The sequence below is a fragment of the Neoarius graeffei genome, chromosome 6 (assembly GCF_027579695.1).
Source record: "Neoarius graeffei isolate fNeoGra1 chromosome 6, fNeoGra1.pri, whole genome shotgun sequence".
Lineage (NCBI taxonomy): Eukaryota > Metazoa > Chordata > Actinopteri > Siluriformes > Ariidae > Neoarius > Neoarius graeffei.
Genome location: NC_083574.1, coordinates 75,784,059 through 75,809,868, shown reverse-complemented (window position 1 = coordinate 75,809,868; position 25,810 = coordinate 75,784,059). Strand labels below are relative to the sequence as shown.

Genomic DNA, 25,810 nt, shown 5'->3' with positions numbered 1-25,810 from the left:
TCAGAGGGGACAAATCCATAGTAAAGGCGGCGGTTAATCCTCGCCTTACCCACTCTTTGATCTTGGGGACTGATTGGCCAGTATTCCGGGGGTTGATGGCACACCTAGTAAAGAGTGGGTCCTGCCGGTTAGCAGGGGGGGGTCCCGGTGTCGTTTTGGCTGGAGCTGCGGTCGCAGAGCCGTCTACGTCATCTCCGCGACAGAGTGAGGAGCCCCCGGCCCCTCCTCTTTCTATTGGGGAATCCCTCATGGATTTCCCACTGGAACAATCGCGAGACGAAACTCTGCGACACGCGTTTGACCAAGTGAGAGTAATCGATGGTCAAACGCTCCAGCCGAACGCCACCCCGACCTTCCCCTATTTTTCCATTTTAAAGGATAGGTTGTACCGAGTGACGCAGGACACTCAGATGAAGGAGCATGTCACCCAGTTGTTAATTCCAAAGAGCCGCCGGGAATTGGTATTCCAGGCAGCTCACTTTAATCCCATGGCGGGACACCTCGAGCAGGATAAAACACTCGCCCGGATAATGGCCCGGTTCTATTGGCCGGGGATTCGCGGCGACGTCCGTAAGTGGTGTACAGCGTGCCGCGAATGCCAGTTAGTCAATCCAGCGGCCATTCCAAAAGCGCCTTTGCGCCCTCTACCATTAATCGAGACCCCGTTTGAAAGAATTGGGATGGATCTCATCGGGCCATTAGATCGGTCAACACGAGGGTACCGCTTTATATTGGTTCTGGTGGACTATGCAACGCGATACCCGGAGGCGGTGCCTCTTCGCAATATCTCCACACGTAGTATTGCAGAGGCCCTCTTCCACGTCATCTCCCGGGTCGGAATCCCGAAAGAGATTCTGACTGACCAAGGCACCTTGTTTATGTCACGAACACTGGCCGAACTGTATGGGCTACTGGGTATTAAGCCGATCCGCACCAGCGTGTATCACCCACAGACGGACGGTTTAGTCGAACGGTTCAACTGCACCCTCAAGAATATTATCAAAAAATTCGTAAGTGAGGACGCACGTAACTGGGATAAGTGGCTTGAACCCTTGTTGTTTGCAGTGCGAGAGGTCCCCCAAGCCTCCATGGGGTTGTCCCCGTTTGAATTATTGTATGGGCGTAAGCCGCACGGCATCTTAGATGTACTGCGGGAAAATTGGGAGGAGGGACCTTCGCAGAGCAAAAATGAAATTCAATACGTTATGGATCTGCGTGCAAAACTCCACACACTCACCCACTTAACTCAGGAGAATTTGCGGCAGGCCCAGGAACGGCAAACCCGCCTGTACAACAAGGGCACGCGCCTTAGAGAGTTCACTCCGGGAGATAAGGTACTCGTCCTGCTGCCCACGTCGAGCTCCAAATTAATCGCCAAGTGGCAAGGGCCCTTCGAGGTCACACGGCGAGTCGGGGACGTCGACTATGAGGTTAGGCGAATGGACAGGGAGGGGGCGCTACAGATCTACCACCTCAATCTGCTGAAGCTCTGGAACGAGGAGGTCCCCGTGGCGTTGGTGTCGGTAGTTCCGGAGAAGGCAGAGCTGGGGCCGGAGGTCCAAAAAGGGTCATTGGCATCTCGCACCTCTCTGGTCCCCTGTGGAGACCACCTCTCCCCGACCCAACTCACAGAGGTTGCCCAGTTGCAGGCCGAGTTTTCGGATGTGTTCTCGCCCCTGCCCGGTCGCACCAATCTCATAGAACACCACATAGAGACGCCCCCGGGGGTGGTAGTGCGTAGCCGTCCTTATAGATTACCCGAACACAAAAAAAAGGTGGTTCGGGAAGAACTTCAGGCCATGCTCGAAATGGGCATCATCGAGGAGTCCCACAGTGACTGGAGCAGCCCGGTGGTCTTGGTTCCCAAGGCCGACGGCTCGGTCCGGTTCTGTGTGGACTATAGAAAAGTCAACACGGTGTCTAAATTCGACGCGTACCCAATGCCTCGTATTGATGAGCTGCTCGATCGACTAGGCACGGCTCGCTTTTACTCGACACTGGATTTGACGAAGGGATATTGGCAGATCCCCTTGACTCCATTATCCCAGGAAAAAACGGCCTTTTCCACACCGTTCGGCTTACACCAGTTCGTCACACTTCCGTTTGGGCTGTTTGGGGCGCCCGCTACGTTTCAGCGGCTGATGGACCGGGTCCTCCGGCCCCACGCCACCTATGCGGCCGCTTACTTGGATGACATCATCATTTATAGTAATGACTGGCAGTGGCACCTGCAACACCTGAGGGCCGTCCTTAGGTCGCTGAGGTGGGCGGGGCTCACTGCCAACCCAAAGAAGTGTGCGATTGGGCGGGTGGAAGTACGGTATCTGGGCTTCCACTTGGGTAACGGGCAGGTGCGTCCCCAAATTAATAAGACAGCAGCGATTGCGGCCTGCCCGAGGCCCAAGACCAAAAAGGGGGTGAGACAGTTCCTGGGGCTGGCTGGCTATTATCGTAGGTTTATACCTAATTATTCGGACGTCACCAGCCCGCTGACTGACCTCACTAAAAAGGGGGTGCCAGATCCGGTCCAGTGGACGGAGCAGTGCCAGCGGGCTTTCTCTGAGGTAAAGGCTGCACTGTGTGGGGGGCCACTGTTACACTCCCCTGACTTCTCTCTCCCTTTTTTGTTACAGACGGATGCGTCGGACAGAGGGCTGGGGGCCGTTTTGTCCCAGCAGGTGGGGGGAGAGGATCGCCCAGTATTATACATCAGCCGGAAGCTGTCGGTGCGTGAGGGGCGCTACAGCACTATCGAAAAAGAGTGTCTGGCGATCAAGTGGGCGGTCCTCGCCCTCCGTTACTACCTGCTGGGGCGCTCTTTCACCCTCTGTTCGGACCACGCACCCCTCCAGTGGCTCCACCGCATGAAGGATGCCAACGCGCGGATCACCCGTTGGTATCTAGCGCTCCAACCTTTCAACTTCAAGGTGGTCCACAGGCCGGGGGCGCAGATGGTCGTTGCGGACTTCCTCTCCCGTCAAGGGGGGGGGGAGTCGGCTGCGGGCCGGACGGGCGCCCGGCCTGAGTCGGGCGGTGGGGGTATGTGGCAGCGGGGGCGTGGTCAAGCGCCGGTCTGTGACAGGAGGGCAGAGTTGGGGAAGGTAAGTGGCAGAATCGCTTCACCTGAGTGTGATTAATCTATGTTTTGTGTGTGTTCTCCCCAGTAAACCGGGCTATTTAAGGAGGGAGAGCGAGAGCAGAGCAGCTCTCTCCACAACCCGAGGACCGGAATGTGTGTGCGTGCGTGTGTGGCTGAGAGAGAACCGCTTCCACTGAAAAGTGAAAATAAAAGAGTTTTGCGAACTCAGTCTCTGTCCTGCCATCCTCTGTGCTCCACCCACATCTAGCGAACCTTTACAGTATGCTAAAACGCCTCCCTGAGGGTAAGGGGATGGGCTGGTGTACCCCTAAAAGGCAGGGGGGGTCTTTCCAAGTTTGCAAAAAAAAGTGGCCCAATAGAGATCTTGCAGTCACGTGATCGGAAAGTACACAGCCGCCATCTTGTCGGTAAAAAACACAGCTGAATACTGCTGCACTCGTGTACAGAATGGATCAATTTCAACCGACGGACTACACGGCTCATTTTTCTAATGAACAGATAACTAGATATATGTCTAAAATAAACGATCTACAGATTAGTGACCCTTATGGCTTACCGGATGTAGCTTTCATGACCGTGTCAGTGGATTTTGAACTGCCAGCGGAATACCCAGACGTGTATAATTACCTCATTAACTTTCCCTCGCTGTTCAGTGGTGAAGCACTGCGTGCTTATAGATCTCTGGACAGTTATCTTTACAGAAATTCAGGATTTGTCAGCGACTCAGATGTGGCATCTTGTAAACTAGAAAATAACAATCCTCATTGGACGGGTAAGTCACTTAAGTATTGAGTATAGCACTGACCAGCCGATTATAGAATAGAATAAGGTAATTCCAAATCGTCCATCTTGTTTACCATGGATCCGGCATTGGAGAGGTAGAGGCTTAGAAGTGGAGATTTGAGTGGCTGTTTTCTGAGCTTAGTCAACAGGCCGGCTCTGCAGCCTCGCTTTTGCTTCCGCTCCCGGCGCCGCCTCCTTTGCTTTGCTTCCGATAACAATCCACAGAGACCCCGCTGGTCTCACTATCTTGTCTGGAATGTTGTGCATACGATGGAGATCGCTACAAACCGTCATTTTCTGCTGGAAACCAATGTCCAGTAAGTCTATACGGTTGTAGTGGATATTGAAGTCCGGTACAGACGAACAACACGCAAAAATACACACAAAAAACATAAAAAACGTGCACAGGTAGGGAGAGCTTGTAGCCTCAGCCGTTGTAGTAGAATTGTATATAGTAGGGTTTTCCAGAAGAAAAGGTACAAGTAGAAGCAGGAGTAGAACCAGAAGTAGAAGTAGAAGGCGGAAATATGGCGTTTGACCGACAAGATGGCGTCTGTCACAATCTGGATCGGCTGTGACGTCACATGCAAATGCTCCATTTACCTGAATTCACCCTATATTAAAAAGGTACGCCTTACATCTGGTCAATAAAATTACAACCTAAATTTATCATGGCCCTCTGACATAATTTTGGTTTCTCATGTGGCCCCTTGTGAAAAATAATTGCCCACCCCTGCAATAAACCATGTATCCAACTTTAAATACCTGGAATCCATGATGACATCTAGTAACAGTGACTGAACCAGGTGAAAGGCACTTGCATGGACTGCTTTCTGGAAACTATAAAAGATCTGGAGAAGCCCATCAATGCCCACTGCAAGTAAAATCAAACTTTTCAACACCACCTTTGTGACAGTGTTTCTGTATGGATGTAAATCCTGGGTACTATTGGTCAACATGGGAAACAAGATAAATGCATTTGCTACATCCTGTTATAGAATCATGCTTAACATCAAATGCCTTGACTGTGTGAGCAATGCTCAGATCTAAAAAAAATGACAAACACCCAGCCCCTCATCAATACTGTATGGCGGCATCAGCTACGCTTCCTTGGACATGCCCTGAGGATGCCAGAAGAAGAGTCATGCAGGAGGTACGCCCTCTATGTTCCAGCCCATGGCAAAAGGTATCCAGGTCGACAGAGGACAAGCTATTTGAACTATATACAGAAACTGTTAGGGGGACATAGAGGGTGATTTGCACCCTGATGCAATTGCTACGTTGGCTGCAGATCAAAGGCAATGGATGGGACTTGTGGTTGCCTGCAAGAAAAATGCAGCCGAAGGATGATGATGATATATATTTTGCAGTCTAACACTGTGATATTACAGTGGAGCAACTCTATTACTTGCTACTCAGGAACTGTGACAGTTTTTTTGTTTGTTTGTTTTTAAATTTATTTATTTTTTAATCCTCATATAAGCTTCAGCAAACAGGAACAACAACAATGGCTGTTAGATTATCAGAATTGTCAATGCTTAGGTTGAGTCAGCAACTGCATATTAGCATGTTAAATATGACCCCAAATCAGAAATAAAATATGGGACAGTATGGAAAATGCAAATAAAAGAAAGCAGTGATTTTATAAATTTACTTTGACTTTTATTTCATTGTAGGCAGTATGAACCCAAGATATTTCATGTTGTTTTCTGGTCAACTTCATTTTATTTATCAATATACATCCATTCCTGCTTTTCAGGCCTACAATACATTCCAAAAAAGTTGGGACTGGGGTAATTTAGAGCTAGTAATGCGGTAACACAGTGAAATAATGATGTAGTTTGAAACAGCTGATATCAACTGGTGATTGTAATCATGATTTGGTACTTACTCAGTATCCAAGAAATGCCTTGTCTTTGAGGAGCAAAGATGGGTCAATAATCTCTAGTTTGTCAAAAATGTATGAGAAAATTATTGAAATGTTTAAAAACAATGTTCCTCAAAGAAAGATAGGAAGGGATTTGGATATTTCACCCTCTATGGTGGATAAAGGGCAAAGGACAAGGGCACAAGCCAAAGCTGAATGCCTTTGATCTCAGAACCCTCAGACAGCCCTGCATCAAACACCATCATTCATCCATTGCTAATAAAACCACATGGGTTTGGGATTGCTTTAGCAAACCTTTGTCAAGCACGACAATATGGATTTACTTTCACAAATGCCAGTTAAAACTGTACAGTGCAAAAAGGAACCCTCATGATAACTATGTCCAAAAGTGACATCAACATATCTAGGCTCTGAGGCATCTGGCATGGGCCATCACACAGTGGAAACATGTATTGTGGTCAGAAGACTCATTATTCCACATCTTTTTTTGGAAGAAATGGACACTGTGTGCTCCAGATCAAAGAATAAAAGGACCGTCCGGACTGTTACTAGCAATAATAATTGGCCCACAGTAATTGTTTTTTTACTGTTGTGGTGTCCCTGCCTATCCGTCATTGTATTTACTAGGCGAAGTTAAATAAATAAAATAAATAAATAAACAATTCCAAAAGTCAGGGTGTGTCTTGGTAAGGGTTTCTGTCAGTGTCCTTGGTAAAGGTAACTTACCCTTCTGTGAAGGCAACACTAATACAGTATGGTACATTTGAGATTTTGGAGCAACATATTCTGCCATCAAGATGATAACTTTCCCAGGGATATTTCAACAAGACAATGAAAAGCCACGTTCTGCACACTTTACAAATGCATAGCTATGGAACAGGAGGGTACCTGTTCCCTCTATCCCCAAGAGAGAATGCATGGTGAAATTTGAAATGAAAAATATGACAGTGATGACCCTGGACTGTTTCACACTTTAAGACCTGTTTACAGGAGGAATGGGGAAAAATAGCACATGAAACACTTCATCACTTTGTACTTTCAGTTGCTAAACATTTTTTAAATGTTGTGAAAACTAATGGTAACATAAAGTGGTAAATGCTTTACCATCTAAAATCATTTTGAATGTGTTGCAAGTCCCAAAATTTAAATAAGTGTTTATTTTGAATAAACAATAAAATTCACGAGGTAAAACATCAAATAATGTGCTGTTGTATTGTTTTGAGTGCAACTCAGGTAAACATTATTTAGAATCTTTTCGGTTTTAATTTCAATTTCAACATACCATGCCAACTTTTTTTTTCTGATATTGGGTTGTAGTTTGTCAGTATAAAACTGGTGCTTTTACAATCTAAACATATAACTCATTGAGCTTTATGCAGTTGGGATGCAGTTTTAAACTCTCTGTGAATGTGTATTGGCTTGATGTGGTGGAAAAGGACACTGTACAACAAATGTTAGAAATTTGGTAGGATTTATTTTATAAATGATGGGATTAAACACATCATGGTAGTGTATTCTGATTGTACGAGGTTTGTACTTACATAAGGCACTCCAAATATGTTAAACTCCAGCAAGCCAGGTATTGCCCATTTAATATCATTCCAGTTGGCAGCATTATCACCCAGCCAATGGCCTGAATACTTTCCCACTCCAGGGAAAGAGGAACGAGTGAGAATGAATGAGCGATTGCTGCCAAAGACTTGCCTCACGGCCCTAGAGGGCAAGTAGAAAAGAAAAATATGAATGTAACAATAAACTGAGTGCTCGAAAGCAAGCAGGGAAAGTACTACGCAGGTGAAACCATACTTTCCCACTCCAGGGAAAGAGGAGTGAGTGAGAATGAATGAGCGATTGCTGCCAAAGACAATGAGTAATTTTTATCTGATGATTATAATCACTTTTTTTAACACTTCACCTCAATTGTCATAATAAACAATACAAAGCCATGAAAGGATTTAGCATGGTCTGAAATCCTCCCGACTGGAAAAGATGATGAATGGATTTCACTTTTAATCACTATTTTTATTTCATCATATTACTTTCTGGGTCAAAATGAGCTTAACTACCCAATTTATTATTATTATTATTATTATTATTATTATTATTATTATTATTATTATTATTCAATACATTTATTGTGGCAAAAAATCCATTCTATGGTCTATGGCATGAGTGTATATATATATATATATATATATATATATATATATATATATATATATATATATATACACACACACACACACACACACACACACAGTGGTGCTTAAAAGTTTGTGAACTTTTTAGAATTTTCTATATTTCTGCATAAATATGACCTAAAACATCATCAGATTTTCACACAAGTCCTAAAAGTAGATAAAGAGAACCCAGTTAAACAAATGAGACAAAAATATTAGACTTGGTGATTTATTTATTGAGGAAAATGATTCAATATTACATATCTGCGAGTGGCAAAAGTATGTGAACCTCTAGGATTAGCAGTTAATTTGAAGGTGAAATTAGAGTAAGGTGTTTTCAATCAATGGGATGACAATCAGGTGTGAGTGGGCACCCTGTTTTATTTAAAGAACAGGGATCTATCAAAGTCTGATCTTCACAACACATGTTTGTGGAAGTGTATCATGGCACGAACAAAGGAGATTTCTGACGACCTCAGAAAAAGCGTTGTTGATGCTCATCAGCCTGGAAAAGGTCACAAAACCATCTCTAAAGAGTTTGGACTCCACCAATCCACAGTCAGACAGATTGTGTACAAATGGAGGAAATTCAAGACCATTGTTACCCTCCCCAGGAGTGGTCGACCAACAAAGATCACTCCAAGAGCAAGGCATGTAATAGTCGGCGAGGTCACAAAGGACCCCAGGGTAACTTCTAAGCAACTGAAGGCTTCTCTCACATTGGCTAAATGTTAATGTTCATGAGTCCACCATCAGGAGAACACTGAACAACAATGGTGTGCATGGCAGGGTTGCAAGGAGAAAGCCACTGCTCTCCAAAAAGAACATTGCTGCTCATCTGCAGTTTGCTAAAGATCATGTGGACAAGCCAGAAGGCTATTGGAAAAATGTTTTGTGGATGGATAAGACCAAAATAGAATTTATGGTTTAAATGAGAAGCGTTATGTTTGGAGAAAGGAAAACACTGCATTCCAGCAAAAGAACCTTATCCCATCTGTGAAACATGGTGGTGGTAGTATCATGGTTTGGGCTTGTTTTGCTGCATCTGGGCCAGGACTGCTTGCCATCATTGATGGAACAATGAATTCTGAATTATACCAGCGAATTCTAAAGAAAAATGTCAGGACATCTGTCCATGAACTGAATCTCAAGAGAAGGTGGGTCATGCAGCAAGACAACGACCCTGAGCACACAAGTCGTTCTACCAAAGAATGGTTAAAGAAGAATAAAGTTAATGTTTTAGAATGGCCAAGTCAATGTCCTGACCTTAATCCATTCAAAATGTTGTGGAAGGACCTGAAGTGAGCAGTTCATGTGAGGAAACCCACCAACATCCCTGAGTTGAAGTTGTTCTGTATGGAGGAATGGGCTAAAATTCCTCCAAGCTGGTGTGCAGTACTGATCAACAGTTACCGGAAACATTTAGTTGCAGTTATTGCTGCACAAGGGGGTCACACCAGATACTGAAAGCAATGGTTCACATACTTTTGCCACTCACAGATATGTAATATTGGATCATTTTCCTCAATAAATAAATGACCAAGTCTAATATTTTTGTCTCATTTGTTTAACTGGGTTCTCTTTATCTACTTTTAGGACTTGTGTGAAAATCTGATGATGTTTGAGGTCATATTTATGCAGAAATATAGAAAATTCTAAAGGGTTCACAAACTTTCAAGCACCACTGTATATATATATATATATATATATATATATATATATATATATATATATATTGTCATGACCCTGTCTGTTTTGGGGTGTCTTTAGCTCCACTCTGGTCCGTGTGTTGCTTAAGGTGCAATCAATAGGTGACTGGTCCAGGTGTGGAGGATTACAGATAATGGGGGCTTGGCCTATAAAAGGTCTCCCAAGAAGGCAAGAGAGGGCTTCCTCCTTCATTTTGGTTTGGTTAATTTACTTGTACTCACACTATAACACATTGCACTTTTACTTTATGTATTTTGACGTTCTTTCATTATTTAAATAAATATCGATATATCGAACGTACTACTTGGTGTGGTCTCCCTTCATGTTGCACTTGCCTTGAGCCAGCTGGTGTAACATATGGGGGCTCATCCGGGAGTAATTTGGAACCGGTAAAGTAAATTGATAACTCGCTGGTCATTTTGTAGGGTGACCCACATAGTATTATTGTGCGTTTGATACATTGTTTCAGTTTTTTCGTTATATAAATTGTTTTTGGTTAATTCGCTTGAGTAATTTTTTCTGTTTGGTTGGTTGGGAAGGAGGAAGTTCATTGTCATGAAAATCAATTGTTTTGATTTTGGGACGAAGCTAATTGCATGTCTGGTGCTGTTTGTACTTGACGTAATTGTCCCTTGATTGGCGAGGCAACGCAGGTGGATTAGATTCAACTGGAGTAACGTGCAAACCCTGCGGTAGGAGTAGAGCGCATAACGCTGTTTGTTTTGTTAGTTTGTTATTTTAGTTTTTTGTTTTGGGGAGTCGAACGCGGGGGGGGGGGGGTTCTTTTGAACTCAATCATATGAGGGCTCCTGAAGACTAGGTTAGTTTTAATTAGGGATTTGTGTTGAGTTAGGTGCGGGGCTACTCCTGTGCTGTTGGTTTTTCATTGATTGTGGGACATGCGCTTCAAGGAATGGTGATCCAGCATGCATGTGGTGTGGTGAGTAATTGGGCATTTGTGACGAACTTTTTATGAAGTTAGTTTGGTAAAGTTGGCATCTGGTAAGAGTTTGGATTTTTGGTTAGGTATTTGGTATTTGGGTTTTGTGATGGAAAGTGTAGATGCATTTGTGGCATTTTCTTCGGAGGAGACATTAAAGGAAGGTGCGTTCTTATTAGGGGGATAGGAATGCAAACTTTTTCAGTTCCATTGCATGAGTTCAGTTTGGATTCAGATTTGGTAAAAGGGGAGGTTACAATGGCTGTTCGGCCCGAGTTGCCAGTAGAGGGGGTTGATGTAATTCTGGGTAACAACTTGGCAGGTGGACGTGTGTGGGCTGAGTCCTCGCCATCACCTGTGGTAAGCGTGGTGCCATCACCTTGTGTCCCTGATGACTGCAGTGAACGGTTTCCTGATGTGTTTTGTGCCTGTACTGTAACTCGTGTGCAGAGTCACAGGCAAGGCGTAAAGTCCAGTCTAGTGCCTACTTTGCCTCTGTTGCCATCAGTGTTGTCACGAGATGACCTGATTGTAGCTCAGCAGGGGGATGATGAGTTGGCAGATGTGCTGAGGAGTGCTTGATCTGTTGATGATATGGATTCTAGTGAGAGTGGTTATTTTGTCATTGACGGGATATTAGTGCGTAAATGGTCTGCCATGGGTGATGAGCCTGTGTTACAAATTGTGGTTCCGGTGAAATACCGTGATTTGGTATTGCAGACAGCTCATGGTGATGTCGCGGGGCACTTTGGTGTCCGCAAGACTTATCAGAGGCTGTTGCAGCACTTTTTTTGGCCAAGAATTAAACAGAGTGTGGCTGAGTATGTGAGAACATGTCGTGTGTGCCAGTTAATGGGTAAACCTAATCAGACAATAAAGCCTGCGCCGTTACATCCAATTCCTGTTCTTGGGCAGCCCTTTGAGCATTTTATTATTGATTGTGTAGGTCCATTGCCATGCTCAAAGTCGGGGTGTACATATTTGTTGACTGTTATGTGTCAAGCCACACGGTATCCAGCTGCTTATCCATTATGCACAATTACCACTCGTTCAGTTATGAAAGCATTGTCTCAGTTCATGTCGATATTTGGAATACCGAAGGTTGTGCAGAGTGACCGGGGAAGTAATTTTACTTCAGGTCTATTTAAGGAAGTTTTGAATCAGCTTCATGTAACACATCGCGTAAGTAGCGCATACCATGCGCAGAGCCAAGGTGCTCTTGAACGGTTCCATTGTACATTAAAATCTTTACTGCGCGCTTACTGCGTTGAGTTGAATAAGGATTGGGAGGAGGGTCTTCCCTGGCTTTTACTAGCTGCACGTGAAGTAACACAGGAAAGTATGGGATTTAGTCCCAACGACCTGGTGTTTGCACACAGGGTTCGAGGCCCTCTCTCTGTGTTAAAACATGAGGTGGAACCAGTGCAACCACCTCAGAACCTAATTGATTTCGTGCATGGGTTTAGACAGAAACTTTTTCTTGCGTGGAAGTTGTCCAAAGAAAAGCTGTCTAGAGCACAAAAGAAAATGAAGCGGCTGTATGACCGTCACGCTGTGGAGCGTGAATTTAATGTTGGGGACCAGGTCCTGGCTTTGCTTCCAGTGCCCGGTTCGCCTTTTTGTGCCAAGTTCTCTGGTCCGTGTGTTGTTGTGCGTCAAGTAACTGATTTGGATTATTTATTATCTACTCCTGATCGTAAAAGATCTACCCAGTTGTGCCACATTAATTTATTAAAGCCATATTATGCTCCTGCTGTGCAGACAGGCTTGAGCGGTGAGAGAGCCAAGTCTATCGGATTGGCTACGGCAAGCGCACTGAGTGTGAGTTCTGATGTGATTGCAGACCCTGAGGATGCATTTTGTTCTAGTGTGGTGCTGTAACCTCGTCTTAGAAATTCTGAGTTGTTGTCCAATTTGGATAGGTTGTTTGGTCACCTTTCTCTTGGACAGCAAAGTCAGTTGAAGTCTTTAATTCTTCAGTTTGATGTCTTGTTTTCTGATGTTCCTAGTTGCACAAATGTAATTCAACACGACATTGTGGTTGAGGATGTACAACCCATTTGTCAACGTTTTTACAGAATTTCACCCGAGAAAGAAAAACTTTTAGAAGCGGAGGTGTGCTATTTATTAGATCATGGTTTGGCTAAGCCTTCTTATTCTATCTGGTCCTCACCTTGTTTGTTGGTAGCCAAGCCAGATAATACTTTCCGGTTTTGCACTGACTATCGTAAGGTAAACAAGGTGACAAAGCCTGATTCATTCCCTCTTCAACAGATGGAAGACTGTATTGATCGGGTGGGTTCGGCACGCTTTGTCAGTAAGTTCGATCTATTAAAAGGGTATTATCAAGTCCCACTGACATCGCGAGCACAACAAATTTCTGCGTTTATTACATCGTCAGGTTTATACTCTTATAACGTCATGAGTTTTGGTTTACGCAATGCTCCTTCCACTTTTCAGCGGTTAATGAATCGTGTTATCACTGGGTTAGAAGGTTGCGCAGTATATCTTGACGACATAGTAATTTATAGTAACACTTGGGAGGAACATCTGTCCCACATCCGTTCATTTTTTGTTCGTTTATGTGAGGCAAAACTTACAGTGAATCTCGCGAAATGCGAGTTTGCCCAGGCTATGGTGATGTACCTTGGTAAGGTTGTTGGAAAAGGGCAGGTTTGTCCAGTTAGAGCCAAGGTGCAAGCAATTGATGAATTTCCCCCACCTACCACAAAGAAAGAGTTAATGAGGTTTTTGGGTATGGTGGGTTATTACCGCAGTTTTTGTTTGAATTTTTCCACTATTGTTGCTCCGTTGACTGCACTGCTTAGGAAAGACGTTAAGTTTGAGTGGACATCGGAATGTCAGTCTGCATTTGAGAATGTGAAGTTGCTTTTGAGCACAGCGCCTGTTCTTGCTGCCCCTCGGCTTGATATGTCTTTCGAGTTGTTTGTGGATGCTAGTCAGATGGGTGCTGGAGCGGTTTTGTTACAGTCTGACGACAGTGGCATTCGTCGCCCAGTTTGTTACTTTTCCAGAAAATTCAATAATCATCAAGTAAATTATTCGGTTATAGAAAAGGAAGCGTTAGCTTTGGTTTGGGCATTGCAACATTTTGACGTTTATGTGGGGGGAGGAGTACGGCCCGTGGTGGTCTATTCTGACCATAACCCGCTAACGTTTCTTCATTCGTTGCAGAATCCCAACCAGCGCCTTATGCGTTGGGCGTTGTTTCTACAGCCGTATAACTTGGATATCCGTCATATTAGGGGGGTGGAGAACATCATGGCTGACGCTTTGTCGCGGTCCCATTGTGATGTGTGATTGCTCTGTCATAATCCAGTGTGTTCTGTGTTTCTCTTATTTCAGCCCGTCTTAAATTGCTGCCTGGCGCCAAGGTGTGCTGATTGGTTGGGATGGGGAGATGCAAGGCAGTGGAAAGTGGATGGATATTTCACAGTCACTGTAGTTTGACTGATTTAAGTTTTTGTGGTGTTTTCACTGTGCTCTGTTGTGTATGTTCTATATATGGATATTTAGTTTTTTGTTCAGTTAAATTGTGTAGAGACTCACTGAGGTGTGTCTCTATTTTAAGGAGGGGGGTGTCACGACCCTGTCTGTTTTGGGGTGTCTTTAGCTCCACCCTGGTCCATGTGTTGCTTAAGGTGCAATCAATAGGTGACTGGTCCAGGTGTGGAGGATTACAGATAATGGGGGCTTGGCCTATAAAAGGTCTCCCAAGAAGGCAAGAGAGGGCTTCCTCCTTCATTTTGGTTTGGTTAATTTACTTGTATTCACACTATAACACATTGCACTTTTACTTTATGTATTTTTGACGTTCATTCATTATTTAAATAAATATCGATATATCGAACATACTACTTGGTGTGGTCTCCCTTCATGTTGCCTTGCCTTGAGCCAGCTGGTGTAACAATATATATACACACACACACACACACACAGTGGTGCTTGAAAGTTTGTGAACCTTTTAGAATTTTCTATATTTCTGCATAAACATGACCTAAAACATCATCAGATTTTCACACAAATCCTAAAAGCAGATAAAGAGAACCCAGTTAAAAAAATGAGACAAAAAAAATTATACTTGGTCATTTATTTATTGAGGAAAATGATCCAATATTACATATCTGTGAGTGGCAAAAATTAGCAGTTAATTTGCAGGTGAAATTAGAATCAGGTGTTTTCAATCAGTGGCATTACAATCAGGTGTGAGTGGGCACCCTGTTTTATTTAAAGAACAGGGATCTCTCAAAGTCTGATCTTCACAACACATTTTTGTGGAAGTGTATCATGGCACGAACAATGGAAATTTCTGAGGACCTCAGAAAAAGCGTTGTTTATGCTCATCAAGTGAAAAAGGTTACAAAACCATCTCTAAAGAGCTTGGACTCTACCAATCCACAGTCAGACAGATTGTGTACAAATGGAGGAAATTCAAGACCATTGTTACCCTCCCCAGGAGTGGTTCACCAACAAAGATCACTCCAAGAGCAAGGGGTGTACCGGTAATAGTCGGCGAGGTCACAAAGGACCCCAGGGTAACTTTTAAGTAACTGAAGGCCTCTCTCACATTGGCTAATGTTAATGTTCATGAGTCCACCATCAGGAGAACACTGAACAACAATGGTGTGCATGGCAGGGTTGCAAGGAGAAAGCCACTGCTCTCCAAAAAGAACATTGCTGCTCGTCTGCAGTTTGCTAAACATAACGTAGACAAGCCAGAAGGCTATTGGAAAAATGTTTTGTGGATGGATGAGACCCACATCCATCTGAGAAACATCCCAGAGTTGAAGCAGTTCTGTATGGAGGAATGGGCTAAAATTCCTCCAAGCCACTGTGCAGGATTGATCAACAGTTACCAGAAATGTTTAGTTGCAGTTATTGCTGCACAAGAGGGTCACACCAGATACTGAAAACAAAGGTTCACATACTTTTGCCACTCACAGATATGTAATATTGGATCATTTTCCTCAATAAATAAATGACCAAGTATAATATGTTTGTCTCATTTGTTTAACTGGGTTCTCTTTATCTACGTTTAGGACGTAGGTGAAAATCTGATGATGTTTTTGGTCATATTTATGCAGAAATATAGAAAATTCTAAAGGGTTATCAAACTTTGAAGCAAGACTGCCAAGGTTTCCGGTAACTGTTGATCAGTCCTGCACAGCGGCTTGGAGGAATTTTAGCCCATTCCTCCATACAGAACAGCTTCAACTCAGGGATGTTGGTGGGTTTCCTCACATGAACTGCTTGCTTCAAGTCCTTCCACAACATTTTGATTGATTAAGGTCAGGACTTTGACTTGGCCACTCCAAAACATTAACTTTATTCTTCTTTAATCATTCTTTGGTAGAACGACTTTTTTACTTATGGTCGTTTTGCTGCATGACCCACTTTCTCTTGAGATTCTGTTCATGGACAGATGTCCTGACATTTTCCTTTAGAATTCGCTGGTATTGTTAGGACTGGGACTGTTTTGTACTCTAGAGGCCACTGTTATGTTTATCTTGTCATGTTTGTTTTGGCCTCTAGAGGCCACCACTGTGTTTTGTGTTTGTCTTGATTGCCTGTTTCCTGCCCCGCCCTGTTCCTTAATTAGTTTGTGGATAAATACCCCTCTGTTTGTTCCCTTGTCACGGAGTCTTTATGCTATGCTGTCTAGTGCTAGTTTCCTCTGTCCCACGTCTCTTGCCTGTGCCCTTGTGTTTTTGATATTTTTGCTTTCTTTGGACTTTGTACCTTTTTGATCTTCTGAGCGCTCAGCATTTTGCCTTTCCTTTTGTTTTTGGACATTTTACCTTTGGATATTTTTATTTTGGTTTATCTTCTGAGCTTTTGGATTTTCTTTTTGTTTTTTTTCCATTGGATTGTCATTCTCATCTCATTATCTCTAGCCGCTTTATCCTTCTACAGGGTTGCAGGCAAGCTGGAGCCTATCCCAGCTGACTACGGGCGAAAGGCGGGGTACACCCTGGACAAGTCGCCAGGTCATCACAGGGCTGACACATAGACACAGACAACCATTCACACTCACATTCACACCTACGGTCAATTTAGAGCCACCAATCAGCCTAACCTGCATGTCTTTGGACTGTGGGGGAAACCGGAGCACCCGGAGGAAACCCATGCAGACACGGGGAGAACATGCAAACTCCACACAGAAAGGCCCTCGCCGGCCCCGGGGCTTGAACCCAGGACCTTCTTGCTGTGAGGTGACAGCGCTAACCACTACACCACCGTGCCGCCCCCATTGGATTGTAAATAGTGTAAATAAACTTTTTTTTTGATACTCTACTTTCGCCTCACGCCTCTGCACTTGAGTCATCCCCTTTGGCCTAATGGGGGTTTGCTGGATTATCACACCAACGACCCGGGTTCGAATCCCAGCAAAACCCTAACAGAAAGACTCCGTCATGACCGACTCAGCAAAGGCGTCTTCAACAGTCTAACTGGCTAACCTTCAGGGAATTATGGCTTCTTTAACACACTTTGGAGCTACCATGGACACTCATGGACGAACACTTACGAGCCAACATGAGGCCCTTGCTCGCCACGAGGTACTGCTTCAGCAAACTGGGAAAACCCTGGCACAGCTGACTCCTCTGCCTGCATCTCCTCATCCTGATCCGGCTCCTGCTCCACCATCTGCTCCCGCTCCAGTGCCTCCCGCCACGCTGTCTCCTTCACCTCGCGAACCCAGCCTTCCTGCACCACAGAGGTATGATGGCAAGCATGGTGAGTGCTGGGAGTTCCTTACCCAGTGCTAACTCACCTTTGAGCTTCAGCCTACCACCTACACTACGGATCGCCGCAAGATTGCCTTTGTGATAACCTTGGTAGCTGGTAAGGCACGAGCTTGGGCAACAGCCATTTAGCAGAGACAGGGACCTGAGTGCTCTGATTTCAAGTTGTTTATGGAGGAGATGCTTCGTGTCTTTGATCAGGCAGACACCAGTAAAGACGCAGCCAGGAAGCTCATGTCCATCCGGCAAGAAGGAAGCATCGCGGACTACGCCATCGCGTTCGGGATGCTCGCAGCAGTCAGCGGATGGAACGAAGCAGCCCTGGTTTCACCCTTTCACCATGGTCTGTCTGACGCCATCAAAGACGGCCTGGCCTCTATCAGATGCCCAAGTGACCACTAAACTCTGATCTCACATTCTACTCGTCTTGACAACAGGATTAGAGAGTGCCGCCGAGTCCTGAGCTTCCCCGGCCTCACTGCCTCGACCTGGAGCCTGTCTACCTCCTCCAGTGACTGTCCAGAGCCCATGCAAGTTGGCCATACTCGTCTCTCCGCAGCTGAGAGGGAGCGCAGAAGGAGGGACAAGTGCTGCATCTACTGTGGCAAGCCCCGTCCAGCCGAGGGAGGGTTGTGACGGGGCCTACCCTCTCTCCTGAACTCCCTGGCCAAGGAGTCTACATCCCGGTCTCCATCTCCTGGGGTGAGTCTGTCCACTCTTGTCAAGCCTTGTTAGATTCCGGGGCGGCTGGAAACTTTATGGATGTTCACTTCGCCCAAAGTATCAATGTCCCGACTGCTCCTCTTGAAGTCCTACTGTCTGTGTCTGCCCTGGATGGCCAAGCCTTAGGTGACGGAAGAGTCACCCAAGTAACTTCTCCAGTCTTCCTCCAGTCTCAAGGTCACAAGGAAGAAATATCCCTGCACCTGATTCCTTCACCAGAGTTCCCAGTTATTCTAGGTCTTCCTTGGCTCACCCGCCACAACCCTCGTATAGACTGGGTCACTAGCCAGGTTGTGGAGTGGGGTCCTGCTTGCTATGCCTCTTGTCTGCTCTCTAGCTCTTCTGCCGAGCCTCCTGATCTCACCGAGTTATCTCAAGTTCCCACAGAGTACTGGGATCTCAAGGAAGTTTTCAGCAAGAGCAGGACCGCCGTTCTTCCTCCGCACCGTGCCTACGACTGTGCCATCGACTTGCTCCCTGGGACTACCCCTCCTCGTGGCAGACTGTTTTCCCTCTCTCAGCCAGAACACAAGGCCATGGAGGAGTACATCAAGGACGCCTTGGCCTCTGGGTTCATTCGACCCTCCACCTCACCCGCTGGTGCCAGCTTCTTCTTTGTCGGCAAGAAGGATGGGGGGCTCTGGCCACGTATTGATTACAGGGGTCTGAACAAGATCACTGTACACAACCGCTATCCCCTTCCACTGATGTCCACAGCGTTCGATCTGCTCCAAGGCACCACTGTTTTGACCAAATTGGACTTACGTAACGCATACCACCTCATCCATATCCGACAGGGAGACGAGTGGAAGACTGCCTTTAACACCCCGTCTGGGCACTACGAGTACTAGGTGATGCCCTTCGGACTCACCAACGCACAGCTGTTTTTCAGGCCCTAATCAACGACATCTTAAGGGACATGATTAACCAGTACATTTTTGTCTACCTTGATGACATCCTAATCTTTTCCAAGACCGTGCAGGAGCACCGCCACCATGTCCGCCAGGTTCTCCAGAGGCTGCTACAGAACAATCTGTTCACTAAGGCCCAGAAATGCGAATTTCATGTTCCCGAGGTCTCCTTTCTGGGTTTTATTGTACGGACAGGCCAACTCCAGATGGATCCAGCCAAGACCCTGGCCGTCTGGGACTGGCCCACCCCCAAGTCCGTCAAAGAGGTTCAGCAGTTCTTAGGATTTGCGAACGTCTACCGCAAGTTTATCAGGAACTTTAGTTCTGTAGCAGCGCCCATATCGGACCTCACCAAAGGGACAGGTGGATCGTATGTCTGGTCTCCTCAGGCAGAAAAGGCGTTCAAAGACCTCAAGCACCGCTTCTGCACTGCATCCATTCTGGTCCTCCCGGACCCTTCACAACCCTTCATTGTCGAGGTAGATGCCTCGGACAGCGGTGTCGGCGCGGTCCTCTCTCAATGCTCGGAAGGAAGGTTGCACCCCTGCGCATACTTCTCCCACCGCCTGAGTTCTGCGGAGTCCCGGTATGACGTGGGGGATCGAGAACTGCTAGCAGTTAAACTGGCCCTTGAGGAGTGGAGGCACTGGCTGGAGGGAGTGCAACATCCATTTTTGGTCTGGACGGACCACAAGAACCTGGAGTACCTCCAGCAAGCAAAGAGACTCAATCCATGACAGGCTAGGTGGGCCTTGTTTTTCAGTCGGTTCGACTTTACCCTATCATACCGCCCTGGCTCCAAAAACACCAAACCTGACGCGCTTTCCAGGCTGTTCGCTCCCACCAACAGGGAGAGTGAAATTGGGCCTATTATCCCTGTGTCCCAGATTGTGGCCCCTGTCCGCTGGGGTATTGAGGAGGCCGTCCGACGAGCCCAACGCCAGGACCCCGGTCCTGGGACGGGGCCACCGGGCCTCTTGTACATCCCACATCAAGCGCAGGCCAAGGTTCTCCAGTGGGGTCACTCGTCCCCTCTCACTGCCCACCCGGGAGCTCGAAGGACCCTGGACTTTTTGAGAAGATGCTTCTGGTGGCCAAGCATGGAGAAGGAAGTAAGGTCATTCATCCTTTCCTGCGAGGTGTGCACCAGAAGCAAGAACCCACGACAGCATCCCCAGGGCCTCCTGCATACTCTGACCATTCCCCGGCGTCCCTGGTCCCACGTGGCAGTCGACTTCATCACGGGTCTCCCTGAGTCACAAGGTAACACTGTCATTTTGGTCATAGTTGACAGATTCTCCAAGGCCTGCCGCTTTATTCCACTGTGCAAGCTCCCTTCTGCCCTTGAAACAGCTAAACTAATGTTCAATCACGTCTTCTGAGTCTTTGGTCTCCCACAGGATATTGTCTCTGACTGGGGGCCCCAGTTCTCCTCCCGAGTGTGGCACGGGTTCTGCAAGCTCATCGGAGCCACTGCCAGCCTCTCCTCTGGGTTCCACCCACAGTCCAATGGCCAGACGGAAAGGCTCAACCAGGACCTGGAAACCACCCTGCGAGGCCTGGCCATGGATAACCCGACATCGTGGAGCACCTGGCTGCCATGGGCAGAGTACGCCCACAACACCCTGTAGTCATCAGCCACCAAGCTGTCGCCATTCCAGTGCCAATTCGGGTTCCAGCCACCTCTGTTCCCGGACCAGGAGGAGGACGCGGGGGTGCCCTCAGTCAACCAATATGTGAGACGGTGTCACAAGACCTGGAGCAAGGTCAGGAGGACCCTCATCCAGACCTCCAGAACCAACCAGACTCAGGCCAACCGCCACAGAAGACCTGCCCACGCTTTCCGCCCTGGGCAGCGGGTTTGGCTGTCCACTAAGGACCTTCCGCTGCGGGTGGATAACCGCAAGCTTGCGCCTCACTACATTGGCCCTTTCAAGGTGGTGCACAGGGTGAACCCTGTTGCCTACCGGCTCCAGTTGCCCCGGACTCTGAGGATCAACCCCACATTCCATGTTTCCCTGTTGCGGCCCGTACTGATGTCCACATATGCCCCTGCCCCTAGGAATCCCCCACCCCCCCGCATCTTCCAGGGTCAGACTGTGTTCACTGTGCATCGCCTGCTTGACTCCCGCCGGGTCCGCGGCAGGCTTCAATATCTGGTAGACTGGGAGGGCTATGGCCCTGAGGAACGCTGTTGGGTCCCCGCCCGGGACATTTTAGATAAAGGACTTTGTCGGGACTTCCATTCGGCCCATCCGGATCGCCCTGGGAACGTCAGGAGACGCTCCTGGGGGGGGCTGTTAGGACTGGGACTGTTTTGGCCTCTAGAGGCCGCTGTTATGTTTATCTTGTCATGTTTGTTTTGACCTCTAGAGGCCGCCACTGTGTTTTGTGTTTGTCTTGATTGCCTGTTTCCTGCCCCGCCCTGTTCCTTAATTAGTTTGTGTATAAATATCCCCCTGTTTGTTCCCTTGTCACGGAGTCTTTATGCTATGCTGTCTAGTGCTAGTTTCCTCTGTCCCACGTATCTTGCCTGTGCCCTTGTGTTTTTGTTATTTTTGCTTTCTTTGGACTTTGTACCTTTTTGATCTTCTGAGCGTTCAGCATTTTGCCTTTCCTTTTGTTTTTGGACATTTTACCTTTGGATATTTTTATTTTGGTTTATCTTCTGAGCTTTTGGATTTTCTTTTTGTTTTTTCCATTGGATTGTAAATAGTGTAAATAAACTTTTTTTTAATACTCTACTTTCGCCTCATGCCTCTGCACTAGAGTCATCCCCCTGGTGGCCTAGTGGGGGTTTGCTGGATTATCACACCAACGACCTGGGTTTGAATCCAACAAAACCCTAACAGGTATAATTCAGAATTCATTATTCCATCAATGATGGCAAGCCGTCCTGGCCCAGATGTAGCAAAACAGGCCCAGACTTGTGTGAAACTCTAATGGTGCTTTAGGTCATATTTATGCAGAAATATAGAAAATTCTAAAGGGTTCACAAACTTTCAAGAACCACTGTATATCAGGAACACCCCACAAGATGTGCCATTTTGGACATGCTCAGACCCAGTCATCTAGCCATTATGGGGTGGGATATATGAGACACATTGAAGGACTTACGCTTCTGTCGCCAGCACCATGGAATATCCATAAAGACTGTGAACATCGTAGTGGTTACCCCAGGCTTGCTGTGCTTCCATACACAAAGTCTTACTGTACATCAAATTATCAAGGATGTCTAGAGAGAGAGAGACACAACACATGATATCCTGGAACAGAATATACAATCTTTATATCATGGTGGAAGCCAAATGTCCCCAGAAGGACAATTTTGACCTTTTGTGGACTTTTTTTCAAAAACAGACTATTTATTTATTTATTTATTTATTTATTTATTTATTATTTTTTACATTAAACATCCTTGTGGTTCCTGAGGATAAGGTTAAATTTAAGTGCAGACATAGCATTAATAAGCAGCATTAATAATTGTCAATGGAAGGTTTTATCACAGATTTTAAGACAAGTGTGTGTGTGTTCACATGTTTGTCAACAGGATATTCGTACATATTTCAATTTTATATGAGGATTTTCAAACAGTTTATGAGATGTATGACTTGGGGAAAGATGCTAAGCAGAGGAGACAGAGAGAGCGAGAGAGAGAGAGAGAGAGAGAACTGGACTGTAAAATGGTAAATGCATACTGTCCAGTTCATCCAAGCATATTTCCTAGATTTAATAATTCTTGAGTATCCAGAAGTGTCACGGGTAGTATGCAATTTATTATCATCCTGTTCTAACCAATTTAACTAAATCCAAACATATATTTATCATACAGTTTCGCCCAAGCCAAAATTGTATAATCGAAAAAAAAAATTGTTGAAGGTAAATGGAAAGGCACCATTCATTCATTAAGTTCCAAATAAGAAGGCATGGCCTAATGGTTAGAGAAGCAGCTTTGGGATCAAAAGGTCATGGTTTGATTCCCTCAACCAGCAAGAATGGCTGAAGTGCCCTTGAGCAATGCACCAAACCTCTAACTGCTCTCCAGGCTGCTCTGAGTATGTTGTACATCACTCTGGATAAGAGCATCTGCTAAATGCCATTAACATAATGCAAATAGAGCTCAACATTGACAACTTTTTTCCATAGACTTACTTCTGGAAGTAAAATTCAATTCTCCATTCACTTTTCGAAAAAAATATTCAATAAAACAGGTTAACATGTCAAATTAAACAAAATACAAGATGTATCACAAGATGAATTATGACCTCATTCAATTATTTGATTATGTATTTGTTTCAGCATTTCAAAGAATAAAAGAGAAACACAGCTCCAAGCTCAAACATCAAACTGGAATTTCTTTCTCAGAATGTTGTCAAAATGTCCTCAATCCTGAATTAAATGACAAGCACCCAGGGAGCCATTGATGATTTTTTTTCACACTTTTGAGAAAGTCTGCAATGCCCAACAAAACAGAGTGCTTACAGTTGATATAAAAAAGTCTACACAACCCTGCTAAAATGGTAAGGGTATTTTTTTTTTTTTTTTTTGTGTGTGTGTGTGTGTATAAAAAAAATTAAACCAAGATAAATGCTGTCAGAACTTATTCCACCTTTCTTGCAAAACTGAAATCTATATGGAAAAGGTGAAAATAAACTAGAAAATGTTTAGTGAAAAAAAGGAAAAGAGAAAATCATACAAAAAACTGGTTGCATCATTGTGCACACTATTAAACTATGACTTAATTGAAGCAACTTTTGATTTTATTACAGCAGTCAGTCTTTATGGGTAAGAGTCTATCAGTTTGGCACATCTGGACTTAGCAATTTTTGTCCACACCTTCCAAAAATTTACCAGATCTGTCAAACTGTGAGGGCATCTCCTGTGCACAGCTCTCTTCATGTCACCCCACATATTTTCAATTTGATTAATGTCTGGGCTCTGGCTGGGCCATTCCAGAACATTGATCCTTTGTTGGTGAAGCCACTGCTTTGTTGATTTAGATGTATGCTTTGGGTCATTGCCATGATGGAAGGTGAAACTCCTCTTCATCTTCAGTTTCCTAGCAGATGCTTGAAGGTTTTGCACCAAAATAGACTGATATTTGGAGCTATTCATGATTCCACCAACCTTGACTAATGCCCCAGTTCCAGCTGAAGAAAAGCAGCCCCAAAGCACGATGCTGCCTCCACAATGCTTGACTGTAGGTATGATGTTCTTTTGATTGTGTGCTGTGTTATTTTTGAACCAAACATTCCATTTGGAATTGTGGCCAAATAATTAAACCTTGATCTCATCAGACCATAATACATGTGCCCACATGGTTTGAGGAGACTGGATTTACCTTTTTGCAAAGTTTAGCAAGGCTTGGATGTTTTTCTTTGTGAGTAAAGGCTGTTGTCTTGCTACACAACCCCACAATTCAGACATATGAAGAATACAATTGATTGTTGTGACATGTAGGGAACAACCAGTACATTCCAGGAAATCCTGCAGCTACTTTAAATTTATATATTAAACAATTAGAATATCATGAAAAAATTCAATATTTTCAATCAGTTATTTAATAAATTGAAAATTTAAAATATTATAGACTCCTTACACCAGGGCTGTCCAAACTGATCCATAAAGGGCCATGTCGCTGCAGGTTTTCATTCCAGCCATGCAGCAGCACACCTGACTTGGCTCATTCAATCAACTGAACTGTCTTCACACAGTCAAATACTTGCAGCCACACCCACCCTTGATTAAAGGGTGGGTGTGTCAGTTGATTGAATAAGCCAAATCAGGTGTGCTGCTGCATGGCTGGAATGAAAACCTGCAGCCACACGGCCCTTTATGGATCAGTTTGGACACCCCTGCCTTACACAAACTAAAATGTTTCAAGCATTTTTTCAATTACAGTGGTGCTTAAAAGTTTGTGAACCCTTTAGAATTGTCTATATTTCTGCATAAATATGACCTAAACCATCATCAGATTTTCACACAAATCCTAAAAGCAGATAAAGAGAACCCAGTTAAACAAATCAGACAAAAAATTATACTTGGTCATTTATTTATTGAGGGGGGCACGGTGGTGTAGTGGTTAGCGCTGTCGCCTCACAGCAAGAAGGTCTGGGTTCGAGCCCCGTGGCCGGCGAGGGCCTTTCTGTGCGGAGTTTGCATGTTCTCCCCATGTCTGCATGGTTTCCTCTGGGTGCTCCGGTTTCCCCCACAGTCCAAAGACATGCAGGTTAGGTTAACTGGTGACTCTAAATTGACCGTAGGTGTGACTGTGAGTGTGAATGGTTGTCTGTGTCTATGTGTCAGCCCTGTGATGACCTGGCGACTTGTCCAGGGTGTACCCCGCCTTTCGCCCATAGTCAGCTGGGATAGGCTCCAGCTTGCCTGCGACCCTGTAGAAGGATAAAGCGGCTAGAGATAATGAGATGAGATGAGATTTATTTATTGAGGAAAATGATCCAATATTACATATCTGTGAGTGGCAAAAGTATATGAACCTTTGCTTTCAGTATCTGGTGTGACCCCCTTGTGCAGCAATAACTGCAACTAAACGTTTCCGGTAACTGTTGATCAGTCCTGCACATTGGCTTGGAGGAAATTTAGCCCATTCCACTGGACAGAACAGCTTCAACTCTGGGATGTTGGTGGGTTTCCTCACATGAACTGCTTGCTTCAGGTCCTTCCACAACATTTTGACTGGATTAAGGTCAGGACTTTGACTTGGCCATTCCAAAACATTCACTTTATTCTTCTTTAACCATTCTTTGGTAGAACAACTTGTGTGCTTAGGGTTGTTGTCTTGCTGCATGAC

At 45.2% G+C, this 25,810-nt stretch overlaps 1 protein-coding gene across 5 annotated transcripts in view; it reads right to left on the bottom strand.

Moving 5' to 3' along the window:
* si (sucrase-isomaltase) overlaps window positions 1-25,810 on the bottom strand; it is a 484,577-nt gene that overhangs the window by 297,774 nt on the left and 160,993 nt on the right. For all 5 annotated transcript variants that reach the window (XR_009654900.1, XR_009654901.1, XM_060924052.1 and 2 more), the window contains 2 exons: window positions 22,117-22,234; window positions 7,313-7,484 (listed from right to left, as the gene is read on the bottom strand). Coding sequence is in view for 3 of the 5 variants with exons in the window: in XM_060924052.1 (XP_060780035.1) it covers window positions 7,313-7,484; window positions 22,117-22,234 (290 nt within the window). In the remaining 2 variants the exon portion in view is untranslated. The remainder of the gene's footprint in view (window positions 1-7,312; window positions 7,485-22,116; window positions 22,235-25,810) is intronic.